This window comes from Nanorana parkeri, unplaced genomic scaffold (assembly GCF_000935625.1).
Source record: "Nanorana parkeri isolate BGI_ZX_2015 unplaced genomic scaffold, ASM93562v1 scaffold683, whole genome shotgun sequence".
In the NCBI taxonomy this organism is placed as follows: domain Eukaryota; kingdom Metazoa; phylum Chordata; class Amphibia; order Anura; family Dicroglossidae; genus Nanorana; species Nanorana parkeri.
Genome location: NW_017306951.1, coordinates 563,494 through 578,069, shown reverse-complemented (window position 1 = coordinate 578,069; position 14,576 = coordinate 563,494). Strand labels below are relative to the sequence as shown.

The 14,576-nt window shown below is 39.2% G+C and overlaps 1 protein-coding gene across 1 annotated transcript in view; it reads left to right on the top strand.

Annotated features, from left to right (window-relative positions):
• Positions 1-12,137, top strand: part of NAV1 (neuron navigator 1) — a 147,203-nt gene extending 135,066 nt beyond the window's left edge. Inside the window, exons 25-29 of the mRNA XM_018563650.1 lie at positions 3,865-3,936; positions 4,051-4,247; positions 9,577-9,695; positions 10,278-10,475; positions 11,332-12,137. Of these exons, the coding sequence (XP_018419152.1) occupies positions 3,865-3,936; positions 4,051-4,247; positions 9,577-9,695; positions 10,278-10,475; positions 11,332-11,427 (682 nt within the window). The 3' untranslated portion in view covers positions 11,428-12,137. The remainder of the gene's footprint in view (positions 1-3,864; positions 3,937-4,050; positions 4,248-9,576; positions 9,696-10,277; positions 10,476-11,331) is intronic.
• Positions 12,138-14,576: the final 2,439 nt, after the last annotated feature.

Here is a 14,576-nt window from a genome sequence, read left to right as displayed (position 1 = left end):
ACAGCAGTTCTGGACCCTGCTCACAGCACCGTATGTCCACCGTAGTGCCCTTTTCTTGTGCACCCTTTGTAAAACACTCGGGAGACCTTCCCTACAGAGTTTCCTTGGTTATTACAGTTCTTGTGAAGCCGAGAGTCGTATACTCTGCTATCCTTGCTTAGATAATAATTAACAGCTATCTAGTAATTTTGGACCATCTTTGAGTGGAATTGCTTGCCTCAAATCTTCTCAAAAAATGTCCACTGCCTGTACACTTTTGACCCTTCCTGGTGTATAGTAAATCGTGTTTACCCCCCTAGGGTTTGTGGGATTGTTGGAGAATTCCTTTTAGGCGTTAAAACACAAAAAGCTAATGGAAACCAATCAGATGCCTGTGTCCAATTTAAAAGCTGTACCAAAAAAAACCTCAAACCTGTGAGCTGACGTGGGAAGCAATGTCCTGCTTCACTTTCCATACATGTGGCAAGCATTTCATTTATCTGAACAGCTAGCTTCTTTTGCTGTCTCAGATTACATATTTGAGGACTGAGTCTCCCTTAACCTTATGTTCCCAGTGCCTTTCAACATATGTTTCCTGGTTGTAGTTTCATTTTTCTTTTTCACTGTATGGTATTGCTATTGAATAAGCAGTTTTTAGGCCTGGTTCACACCTAGGCGATTGCGGTTGTTCAGCTGTTTTCGCATGTTCGGTGCGCGTTTTTTTTGGCGTGATTTTGCTTTTAAAAACCTCTCAAAAACCGTGCGGTTCTCAATGCATAGGGATGTCTATGAGACCAAAACCGTGCAACATCTGCCTGTAAATAGCGGCTGCATATTTTTGCGTGACAGGAAATATCGCACGTGCGACTCAGCGCTTAGGTGTGAAATGTCGCTATTGCCTTGTATGGGTTTTTGTGTTTTGCGCGTTATCGCACGAATGAATCCGCACAATAAAACGCCTAGGTGTGAACCAGGCCTAAATGTACATATGATACTAAATATACTATTGTAATAAGTTAACCAGTTCAAACAAAATGTATTCTACTTTTAATCTTGATGAAGCATTCACATTTTAAAGTGACACCTGGGCGTCAGCGTTTTTTGTGCGCTTTCGCCTAGAGTATTTTGCTAGTTTTTTTGCATTTGTTGCACATTTTAATGCGCTTATTTAACCCCTTCATGACTGAGCTAGTTTTCAGGTTCTGTTCATAAATGACTGACACATTTTTGACATTTTTGCTGTGTGATTCTTCCACAGCAGTAATATACTTTCTTACTAAATGTACCCACACATATTATATATTGTTTTTTAGAGGACAGATAGGGCTATATAATTATATCACATATGTGTACCTAACCCCTCACTTAGTTTGAATAAAATAAAAAAATTAGGAAAAAAACTAGAAGAAAAACACTTTTTTCACAAGTTTTGATTATTATTTTTTTTTTCGAATTTTTTTATATTAATTATAGTATAAAAAATATATTTATATATAATTTATATTTTCCTAATTTTGTTTTACACTTTTTTTTTAATTTTTTTACACTTTGTAAAAAAAATAAAAATAAAATAAAAAACCTTTTTTTTTTCTTGTCAGTTTATATCAAGCAATCACTATGACAGCTTGATAAATTAACTTTTTTATTTTATTTTTGGCTATTAGGCTGATCCAAACTTAGGAACAGCTAATAATAACCTTAGAGACTGATCCTGACTTTAGTCAGATTCAGATCTCACTAAAAGCTCTTTGATCGTGCCTAGACGATCAGAAATGATACATTTCACTCAAAAGATATACATTGTATCCTTTCAGTGAAATGTATCTAAACATCGGGCTCTCGAACTGTCAAAACAAATAGCAGAGAGGTGAGGTGAGTCACTGCTGCCTCTCTGCTATTTTGAGCTGTCAAATACGGGATCGCAAATTGCGGTCCTCTATTTGCATGTAACGGCTTCATTCTTTCATTAATGAAAGGAAGAAGCTTTTACAAAAAGCTTAATTATTTCATTAATTAATGCCTCAATACTGAGACATTAATGAATGACTGTTAAATGCTGAGAATCAGCAAATACCGGCATTACAAAGCCTGATATAACTCGTCACGTACAGTGTACGTGGCCAGTCATATAGGCACAAAGTGACAAGACGTACACTGTACGTCTCCCGTCACGAAGGGGTTAAAGACGCGCATCTTGACTGGCAGATGAAATACGCTGTGGTTGACGGGGAATCGCGTGTGAAAACACGCAAAAATGCGCATAAAAATATGGGTCATGCGTTTTTCAGTTTTTTTCCATTGAAGTCTATGGGGCCAAACGCCCCAAAGAAGCTCAGGAACTTTTTGGAGCGACAGGCATTTTGCAGCTGGAGACAAAACGCCTAGGTGTGAATGGGGCCATTGAAATTTAATGGGAATTTATGTGTTATTTATGAGTGACAAAACGCCTAGGTGTGACTGGGGTCTAAACTCAGGAGTTGAACCGTAAAAATGCATTTAAGTACCTTACCTATAAACAAAAATGTAGCTCATTTTATGCATCACACGGCTGTAGGTCCTCAAATCATCTCTGAATTGGTGGTGACACTGTCCTTCCTTCTGGAGGGTGGCTACTTTTGTTCCCCATGGTCCCTGTGTGTGTTGTTAAGTAGTCACCACTCCAAGCTCAAGGGGATCCGTCCATCCAGCACTTTATTTCTAAAAAGGTTCGTTTGGTTGTTGCTGTTATGCCCTTTTACAAATAAAAGACTGGATGGACGGATCCCCTTGCGAGTGCCGGTTTTTTACCTATTGCATCGTGGGAGTGAGCTTGGAGAAGTGGCTACTTTCCAACACATACAGGGACCATGGGAAAGAAAAGTAACCACCCTCCAGATTTCCATACACACCCTATTTTTTTCTTTGTTGATAGTTTCTGTTATCTGCTATATTGTTTTTACCATCAGCTGCTTCATTTATTAGGTATTGTTTGTTAGGAGTTTTATCAGATCTATCATTTTGATGTTTTTTTTCCACGTGCGTCTCTGGGGAAATGACCATAACTTTTCCATATTTATTTGCCTTTCTTCTCAAACGCCATTACATTATCTGCATTTTTTTACGTTTTCATTTCCCTTTTATGTACATTTTAGGTGTTGATTTTGATGGTAAATGCAATAAATATAATAAAGAGTATTACATTGAATCTCAGTTGCGAAGAGAGTTAACCCTTTCTTGACTGGGCATACTTAATACCTAGATTTCCATGCCAAATATAGCAGCAGAACTGTTTTTGAGGACGTATGTATCCTTAATTCGGAACATAGTTTTAATAAATACCCTACTATTACCCCATGGAATTACCCCATTTAATAAATACTTTTTATTATAAGCTGACAAATAAGAGAAAATGAGTGGTTGATGTCAGAAACGGCACTGTACTATGACTAGCGTCCAGCTGCTAACTTTAAATAGGGATTTCCATAAACGCGATCTGAGCAGGTGCACTTTGCTGAGGGACATTTTTCTACAGATGATAGAATTGAGTTTAAACATTATATATGCCAATACAATTGTATTTCGTTCTGAGGAAGGAGACGTGTCCTCTGAAATGCTTCAACAATTTGGAAGGCTATGCAGTGTGTTCGGCCGATTTTTTATCCTGTAATCTTGCTGTCCGTGTCTATCGATACATACTATATGCCTGCTTTTCAAGTTTTTTTTGTGAGTATGTATTTTACCATTTTTAATCGGCTAATTAAAACTATTTCACACGATGGAGGCGCTCTCTTTCTCTTCCAATACAATTGTGTTTTATGGCATTTTCTTACTCTGACTTAATAAGGTGAAAGTTGTTGTCATAATTTATGAGTTGATATTTATTTATTTTCATGTATTTATGTGCAGCCCTTACGTCATTGGAACAACCAATCAGCCAGTGAAAATGACCCCAAACCATGGTTTGCACCTAAGTTTCAGGTAAAATGAAATGGTTTTGAATAAAAAAATTGGTGGGCAATAGTGAGTGTTCTAAATAAAATATAATATTTGTTATGCCATGGGGCAGAGGATGACCTTTGTTATATCTCACAGGATGCTAACTTTCTCCAATAATGTGGAGCCAGCAAATGGATTCTTAGGTCGGTATTTGCGTCGGAAGCTACTGGAATCTGAAGGCAGCATTGGGACTGGACATGAAGAGTTACTCAGGGTTCTTGACTGGGTGCCTCGTCTGTGGTACCATCTACACACCTTCCTGGAGAAGCACAGTACCCCAGACTTCCTTATAGGTATATGCAACAAAAACTTTAGTCTTGATTGGATGGTGTAAGATTTATACAAGTTTGCCATCACTTATTGTAGCAAAAGCTGTTAAGATTTGTATATGAACAATGCAAATAATGTCAAACGAACTGGCTGGCAATCCACAAGCTTCTCTGTCATTCATCTACCCCAAGATACATGTTTGGACTGGTGGTATCTTTCTAAATAATCTATATTATGTAGCATTTGTACTATTTATTTATTACAGGTATTTATATATCGCCGACATTTTTATGCAGCACTTTACATGCACATTCACGTCAGTCCTTGCCCTATAGGAGCTTACAATCTAAGGTCCATATCTCACATGCATACATACAAGGCCAACTTAGAGAGGAGCCAATTAACCTTCCAGCATGTCTTTGAAGTGTGGGAGGAAACCGGAGTACCCGGAGGAAACCCACGCAAGCACAGGGAGAATATGCAAACTCCTTGCACATAGTGATTAGTGATGGGCTCGGGCGTGTTCGCAAGTGCCTCGTGCCGAGCCTGCCAGGAAGCCGTCAGCACGCAGGGCCAATCACAGGCACTGAGACATTTCCCGACCTCTGCAGCTGCGGACCGGGAACATGTCTCAGTACCTGTGATTGGCCCTGCGCGCTGACGGCTTCCTGGCGCTTGCCAACACGCCCGAGCCCATCACTAATAGTGATACTATAGATGTTCAGCATTACTAGACTAAGTACATATGTTTTACATGTTTAAAAAAAACATACCTGCTCTCCCTTTGGTCTGAAGCTGAAACTTGTACAGAGTTTAGGGAGGTGTTTGTGTAGCTGTGTTAAAATATTGGTCAGGCATGGTTTATCTGAAGAAATAATTGTATCAATCGAAAACATATTTTCTCATTCCAGAGTAAAGCATATTTTACCATATTTAATAGGGGGAACTGATTGAGCTGAAGACTGCTTGTATCTACTTAAAAATATGTATATCTTTCTTGATTAGTCTTCCTCTTTAAAGGAAAATAGTGGTAACAGAAATATGGTATTTGCTGACGTCTTCTTTGGAAATGCAAGTTGCCTGACTTTACTCTGACCTAAATATTACTTCTAGGTTAGTGACCTAGAAAGCACTGAAATCATTGAAACAGCAAGTCAACCAGGTAACTAGTATGGACATGTAGTCAATGAAAGTTCTTTGTTGCCACCACGTGCCTGGTTGGAGACCGGTAGGATGAGGAGGCTTCCCTTGCACTTCTGGTCCCACCGACTCTGGAGGAGGGGACAATCTGAGCGAACAACGAGTAGCACGGGTGCCAGAGGTGCGACCACACTGTGCAGGTAGAAGTCCAGAGTCAGGATCAGGTCAAGCAGAGCCGAGGTCAAACTGGGCGGGCAGCAAGGTACCAGAGCGGACTCCGAGATTGTGGTCAAACAAGTCAAGGGTCACAATAGCCGGGCAGCGAAGTACAGAGCAGGAGACAGAGGCAAATACAGTAAGCAGGCAAAGGTCAGGAGGCAGGCAGTAATCGGAGTAGTCAAAAGCAATCCGGGTCAAACACCAGAACAGGAGTCCGACAGGGTCACACGAACAAGCTGAAGACTATCCAGCAACTGGGGATCAGGCAGGCTTGTTGAAATTAGAGGTCACAGCATCACTTCCTGTGCTGTGTCTTCGCGCGTACGTCCCGTTGTGAGCGCATTCACACAAACGCATGTTTACCCGCTGTACGAAAAAAGGGACCACGCACATGCGTAGTAACTGGCGTTACTTTACAGTTGCAGATATTCCAAGCAATTTGTAGCTCAGTCGTTACTTATGTTATCCATTTCTGCTACTGATAACCATGGAACCATGGAAAATTGTCAGTATAGATACGTGGCTTTGTTATTACTTGTACTTGCATGAATATACACAAAGTAACTATAGTATTTCAATGTACCACCAGACATTTATGTTGTGGACTATAGTATGCCTGCTCAGGGGACACTACTTGGCCATACTTGGCTGCCATCTAGTGGTAGTTGAAATTATAGTCACACATACAGTATTTGCTTCTGTCAGTGCTATTACTGTGTAGCAGTGGTAAAGTGAAACGAAAGTCTGCTGCGTGCATGATGGTCTCCATATCATTATTTGTTGCCCGCAGACTGTTGGCTGTAAAATAGTCTCTGGGACCCCTCTTCCTTCAGAGAAATGGGTACAAAAACTTGATAGGTGGATTTCATTTGAGAAACATACCATCTCACTTTGTAATACCATTCACAGTTTTTACATAATTTGTTCTCTTTGACTGGACATAAAATAGTAGGGCTGCAGCTAGCGATTATTTTAATAGTTGATTAGTTAGCCGATTATTAACTTTGATTAATCAATTAATTGGATTTTTTTTTTAATTATTTTAAATATGCGGCGATACCTGACATGTGTAGCACAATCGTCGTTTTTCTATGTAGGTGCACCCGACTTGTGGTTACATACACAGTTACATAGTATTTGAGGTTGAATAAAGACACATGTCCATCAAGTCCAACCTATTGTGTGTGTGTGTGTGTGTATGGGTCCCTGTTTTATCCCTGCAAAACATTACCTTCTTGATGCAGGACAGGACTCTACTAGCTTTGCTTACCGCAACCTGGCATTGTAATCTATTATTGAGTTTATGGTCTACAGTGACCCCCAAATCTTTCTCCATTTCAGACTTCCCTAGCGGCAAACCCATTATTGTATACCCCATTTGCTTTACATTCCCACTTTTGGTCCGTGTTTAGATTTTGAAATACGTTTTCCCATTTGATGTCCCCCACTAGGTGGCGCAGTCTATCAAAGTTGGCCCTTCTGAAATTGAGGGTTTTTGTCCTACCAGCCCTGGTTCTGTTTGTAAACGCATGTTTGCAGGGTTGGGGGACTTTCGATTTTTTTTGAGGGGGGGCTTTTTTTTACATTTTACAAGCCCCATATGTGATGGCACATTGGAGGTGACAGGTTCTCTTTAATGTGACATTAGGGGTCTTTAAGACCCCTAGTATCAACTTTCCACTTCACTGGATTCAGCTGCTGAAGCAACAGAATGTAAATATAGCAGGCAGAGGCAGGGAGCAATAGCCAGCCTGCTATTGGATATTTTAAAGTGCAATAGCAGGCTGGCTGTTGCACCCACCCACTGCCTGCTGTCAATCAGCAGAGGAGGGAACTGAAGGAGAAAGTTTTGTAAATATAGCAGGCAGAGGCAGGGAGGAATAGCCAGCCGGCTATTGGATATTTTAAAGTGCAATAGCAGGCTGGCTGTTGCACCCACCCACTGCCTGCTGTCAATCAGCAGAGGAGGGAACTGAAGGAGAAAGTTCTCCATCAGATCCTCCTTTGCTGATTGACAGCAGGCAGTGGGCGGGTGCAATAGCCAGCCTGCTATTGGCTATTGCAATTTAAAATATCCAATAGCAGGCTGGCTATTGTTACAAGTGTCCGCTTCTTTTCCACTTGATTAAACTGTTTCCTTTTGGTTATATATGTGTCAGCTGTCTGTGCTCCTTATTTGTTTAATAATGTGCTCACCAGACGTACCCAGAAAGAGAAGAGAAGGTCCGTTCAGTGTGTTCACGGGGGAGGAGACGAGAGAAGCCGTAAATCTTGACTACACACAGAACGGACCTTCCCTTCTTTGATCGAGAGTGAAAACGTCTGGGTACGTCTGGTGAGCGCATTATTAAACAAATAAGGAGCACGGACAGCTGACCCTGAGATATATCACCAAAAGGAAACAGTTTAATCAAGTGGAAAAGGAGCGGACACTTGTAACACTGTGAACTGTCTTAACGGAAGGAAGGAGGAGCAGCAGCAGCGGAGGTACAAGGGGAGGGGGGGCAGCGGGGGATTTCAGAGTCACCGGCCGCAGTCTCTTCTCCCCTCTTGTGCCGGCTACAGCAGTCTGTGAATCTCCTGTCAGTGAACATGAGGGGGATTCTTTGGCTAAGGTGTTGGGCTGCAGAACCGGCATGCCCTTTAAGGAAATACATCTCTTTGGAGCCTCCCTGGACACCCTCATCAAGAATGTCACCAGACCAAGAGTATCCATTTACCCCAGCAGAAGAAACGCAGGGCTCAGCCTTTGAAAGCTCACTTGTTAAATGACAAGGAGAGTTCCTTTAATTATTTCCAGGCCTTAAATTTCAAAGCCAAGCCCAAGCATAGCCCCCAGTCGGCCTGCAGTTTTTTGTTTGTTTTTAAGATTAACAATATGTTCATCAGTATACACCATTATCATTAGGTATGAACCAGATATATCTCAGACAACTGGCAGCACTTAATAACCATGGGACAATTTCATATACAGAACTACTGCATTGATGGCCACATCTGCCTTCCAAAACCTCCCGTTCGGTACTCATTTGAACAGTTTCATCAATCAATAGAAAACAAAATAAAATATAATTGTGCAGTGAAGTTACTATAATTTTCATATATATATTTCACCTGTGTAGAAACGTTGCCACTAAAACATATTTGCCATATGTCTGTAGCAAACAATTTGCAAGTAACAGATTTTTTTTTAAGCATGGTGAAGCATATTTTATTATACTAATATAAATTTATACTAAATAAAAAAAAAAAATGTTTCAGACATTGTGTGCAAAATTGTATCTAGCATGTGAGACATTCAGTAACAAATTATACCGATGCTGTGACCCCCCTCATGGCTTCAACCTAGAGTAAACATACCTCAATAAATGACTAATAGATTCCATAATTATGGCTTAAGCTATCTCCTGAGTCATTATCTAGTGTATTGTAAATGAACCAGAGGCTGCTAGCATCCTAGGTGAGTGCAAGGTAAATGAAGAGGAGATCATCCCAAAAGGTTCAGCATATTTTAGTCACTTTGTTGACATGGTGATTGCTATGTATCAGGCCTTGCATAAGATACAATATTGGTACCTGCCACCATTCGCTCCTTTCATTCAGCTTTATTCTGGCATATCAGTCAGAACAGGCTCATAAATTAGTCAGTTGCCAGTAAATGTAACTATGGTATCTTTTGACCTCTATGTAAACAAATAACTGTTTGTGCATTGTCTTTTTGTTTTGGGGGTTTTTCTGCTGCAGTTTGTACTTTTATTTAGCATTTGCCCTTTTAGATTCTATTGACACACAACAATGAAGATTTGTATGTCAGTAATTGGAAAACAGTAGTAGTTCCAAAAGCAAAGCCTTGGCCGAAACCAGATATCTTAGAATTCTCTGTTTATAACTAATGCCAGTAACTAAACTTTTTAATATATAGTATATATGTATACATATTATAAGAGTCTATCCTTCTTGTTCTATATGTAACAGTCTGCTTTCCTCCCGTAGGTCCATGCTTCTTCTTATCCTGTCCAATTGGAATTGAAGATTTTCGTGTGTGGTTTATTGACCTGTGGAACAACTCTATTATACCATACCTTCAAGAAGGTGCCAAGGATGGAACCAAGGCAAGTCTACTGAATGCATGAGTTATCAATCCAATCTAATTACGGTCACAATGAATGTAGTAAATTCTTACTTTTTTTTTAGAGAGTCTGAAGGCTCCTTCCTCAGTCATAGGCATGCACACAACAGTGGGACCAATTTAGGTGAACGTCAGTTTACCTACTAGTATGTTTTGGTTTCACTTTGCCAGTGGCACTATATATATTGTGTTACCAACTGTCACACCTTATAATATTTTACAACTTTCACAACTAATAATGTCACTTTATATAATCTGTCGCTGACTCAGCAGAGACATCTCTGTTTGAGCACAGGAGATCAGACACAATTAATCCTAGGGAATGCTGCATGTTTTTATGAAAGATAGGTTTTTAAAGTTCACCAAAAACATAATTGGAATAGTGGAATTGGAATGACTCTGATTCACATCTCTGACAATATTTCATGAAAAAACTGGAAATATTTATTGCAAAGGCAGTGCAACAAATGTAATTAATTTTTCTTTTCATATACCTTTTACTTTTGAAGTATACAATTCTGTCATTAAGGTAGATTAACCTTGTTTTCCTCTGTTGTTGCTGTAGGTACATGGACAGAGGGCTGTATGGGAGGACCCTGTTGAGTGGGTTCGAGGCACATTGCCTTGGCATTTGGCACAACAGGATCAATCAAAGTTGCTACATCTACCACAACCCAGCACGGGAACTCACATCTCTGCCTCCCCTCCCAGGGAACTAATTGTGAAGGAATCTCCTCCAGCGTCTTTAGAATCGGATCCTCTGGTATGTTCAAAATCTAGTATGATTTTATAGGAACAAGAAATTGATCTGTGTGAGTAGTAGAAAGTCTGTGATGCATTAGCACTAATATACAGTATGGGTACACTTGCTGTGTGTAGTCTTGGGATAAAGTAAAGAAAAAAACATTGTGGTTCATATTGGATATGATGAAGACTTGTGATAAATATGTGAGTTTTTGTTTATACACAACATGTCGGATGCAGTGTGACCACAGTATGAGTTCTAGCAATGCTTGATTCCAAAAAGGCTAGTAACATTTCCACTTCTGTTATGTCACATGCAATTTCATACCACTAACAAATGCAATGAGGCTGACTTGACTCCTGTCCACTCCAGAAAAGGGTTTGCGCTGGAGCTAAGATTTAGAGCACAGTTATTTAGAAGTTATTCTTCTAGACCTAAATGACCTGTCAGTATTTAGAGTATGTCAGGCATGTAAGGTCCTAAATGTCCCTGCATCTGTACCGGGGTACATGTCACCATAGAGGCAATTGCTGTGGATATTTAAGGCAAGTTTCTTTTACTCACTGACACTTTGCTTACTACTGAATGCTCCAAAATTATTTCAACTACCATCTGAGGTGCATTCATCAGCACTGACTTACATTCACTATATAAAGCAATTGTGTCTCTACTAAAGATCTGACATCCTGCACTCAAGAGCCAAGAGATGCAGGAGTACTCTGTGGGTGGCACATCAGTAATGGTTGTTAGTGTCAGTGCTGAGCGTGTTGCTCTTCCTGAAAACATGACAAATGCTGCTGGGCTTTAATGTATTTTTAATTGTATCAGGCTGACAGCTTTTACATGCTGACTTACTCCGTATTTTTTTTTACAGATGGCAATGCTATTAAAACTTCAAGAGGCTGCCAACTACATTGAGTCTCCAGACAGAGAAACCTTGTGTGACAGTGACCTCACTTCTACCATCTGAATGCCAATAGTCTGGCATTTCAGGGGAGATATCCCATTCAATAACACCCATACCCACAAGAAATGGTGAAACTGGAAGTTCAGTCTTGAGAGAGCAAGATTGGAGCATCTCAGAACTGAGTTTGGACTCGCTTTATTACCTTTGATTCTACTTCAATAATTATGCTGCCCTACTTTGAAAACAGAAGGAGGAATCTTACAACACATTTAAATGTGGATTTTTATTTCTAATCTTTTTTCTTCATACTACAGGTTTGAAGAGGAAAGTGGACTTCTTTTGCAATTATAAATTGTTTCCTATAAGTTAAGTTCATTTCTAAGGCTTCATTACTTGCAACCAATTAATCTCCACATATAGTGTTTTCTTCGCCAAGGACGAAAGTGGTAGACAGTTATATGTGGATGGGATATGGGAATGGAGGGTTTTTCTTTTTAAGACTGTTAATAGTGTAACTGTACTTCCTGGGCGCAACTTAATTTCAGATGGATTCACAAACGATCATTCTGATGCTACTGTAGATGTGACATTCATGTGTCAGAATTTTTGGTCAACACCCATCTCAGAAGTGTGCAGTGCATTCCTACCGCCATCTGCATTCCTCATACCATCCATGTGTGGGAAATCCATTTGCCTTTTTGTCCCCCTAAACTTTTCTCAATTCAGAATGCAGTAGCATGCCAGACATTGCATTCTGAGATTTTCTTTACCACCACCTTTGGTCGTGGGATTATTTAGAGTTTAAGGGTCAGCCATACTTTTTTATTTTAGATGTGCAACAATGGGGGTATGTGATGTTGTGGTGTAGGAGAGACCAGTGACGCACACGTTGTGGAGCATGACGTGAACGTGCATATGATTACAAATAAGAGCCTTACAAGAGGAACATGAGTACAACAATACAGGATTACATTATGCAACAGATACACTTGGGAGGAAATGTATGAGTAACAGTAACTCTATCCGTATACAGTTTTCCAAAAAAATGTGAATTTTTCTTTTAATTTTTTCATCTAGTTTTTAGAATGTGTTCCAGAATGCCTATGTTTTGGGAATGAGTCAGTTCTGTGGCAGGTAATAAAATACACAAGACCTTAAGAGTAAAGTCGGACAAGTTTAAACAAAGTGCTAAATACAAGAAAAATATGAAGCATGATAGATATTGATCGGTTTAGCCAGTTCAGTATTATGATCAATTTGTCATTTACACCACATCAATGTACAGGATCTAATGTGCATGCAGGCTAATAATTGTCTTTCTTAGCATGGAGTAAAGCCATCCGGCAATTTATTAGCTAAACAGCACTCTACTTCCAGAATGATTTTATAGAAACCATTGTGGCAGATACAAAGACAGCTTTGTTCTGACATACAGTTATGGAGTGGTGTCATAGAGGGCTTTTTACACACTGGAGCTGACATATAAACAGAAGGAAGAATGCTCTCCTTTGATGCATGGCAAGGGCCAATACATCTAAAATAAAAGCTACCTCATGTTAAAGGAATTACTAATGATATCTTAAAATATGTAATTGCCATACTATTGCCAGATGTATTTAGTTATGGCTTTACATTTATTGTGTAGCTTTACTGAACGTTATCATACTGCTTGTGGCCTTTAATGTGATTACTGAACTAAAGGTTAGCATTGTACAGGAGAATGTTGCCCTTTCAAAATGAAAGCATTATCTGCAGTATACCTCTGCGGTGTTCTGTTTTTACGGGTATATCTGTTAGTGCTATTATCTTTATAGATCAAGCTAATTGCAGTTTAGGTTTATTGTTCTTTAGGCCCCAAAGATACAAAATGTGCCCATTTCCTACCTTTTATAAATTAGCCTCTCCCTCACAGGGAGGAAGAGCATTTGCTTCTGTTTTGTTTCCACGTCAGCTCTTCATGTTAACACGTTTCTGACTGTAAAGGTGTTAATGTGATGAGTGCCCACAACAGTGCTGTCTCAATTACTACTGCACCTCGTGCTATTTAACCAGCAGTTGAAGGTTAGTCAGGTGCAAGAAAGCCTACAGCTTACTATTCATTTACAAGATCCATATTGTACGTTATTGGTAACTTGCACATCTTATGACAAAGAACAAAAAAGGGTTATTTACAAATGTGAAAACATGCAGTCCCATAGTTCAAATCCTGTTTTTCATGTTATGCCTCTATAGGAATTGCATGGATTAGCTGTGGAAACCATTATCTTTTCATAGACCCTTGATTAGAAGAATAGGTGTACCATTGCCTATTTTCACAATATACTCACTTTATGTGCGGGCACTTCTAAACTTTCCTTTATTTGCCTTTTCTACTTACGGTACCAGAGGCATTCTGCACAGCAAAAATGTATTCTATAGTGCTATCAGATTGGATTTTTAGGTGTGCCTAAGAAGTTGGCAATATGTTTCAATGGTAGTTCCAGAAACTGAAACTCAGCAGCTTGTCTAGTTTGGGAAATGTGAACAAGGAAACACATTTGCACATACTTAAATGCAATGTGTGTCTGCAAATGTTCCGGTTCGTAAGTGATAAACTATGAGAAAAATCCTAAATTTTAAAGCAGAACATTATAAGGATTATTTCCAATGTTATTTTATTCAGATTAATATATTGCCAAATTGTTGTTTTCATACAGACACTCTGTTTTAGTCTATGTTTCTCTCCAACATCATCCAGTATCTAATTAAGAACCAAAAAATATAAAACACAAGTCAGATTATATAAAATAATCAACAAATGTAAAGAAATCCATGTAAAAGTTTCAGGGGACCTCACTATTTTTAAGACATTTTCAGACAAAGTTACTGTATGTGGCGGAAGCAGTACATTAAACACGTTACAAAACACTGCAGTCTTCTTTTTCATAGCTTAAAATTGTTTATTTCATTAAACAGGAGTTTTCACTTGGCTGCACTCTAAAACTTAGTTGAATATTAAATATCCAATATCCTGTTATGATCTAAAAAGGTCTAAAAATATATTAAAATGAATAAGACGACTTGTGTTTTAGGTTTAATGGTGCTCTAAATGTACAGCAAGTAAATGTTATCTGTCTTTCATTAAGGTGGCACCGGTGAATAAAAGCATCGCTCTTGTAACAACAGTTTATAACCTTTCAGTCATCATGGGCCATTGGTAAAAAGTATATGGC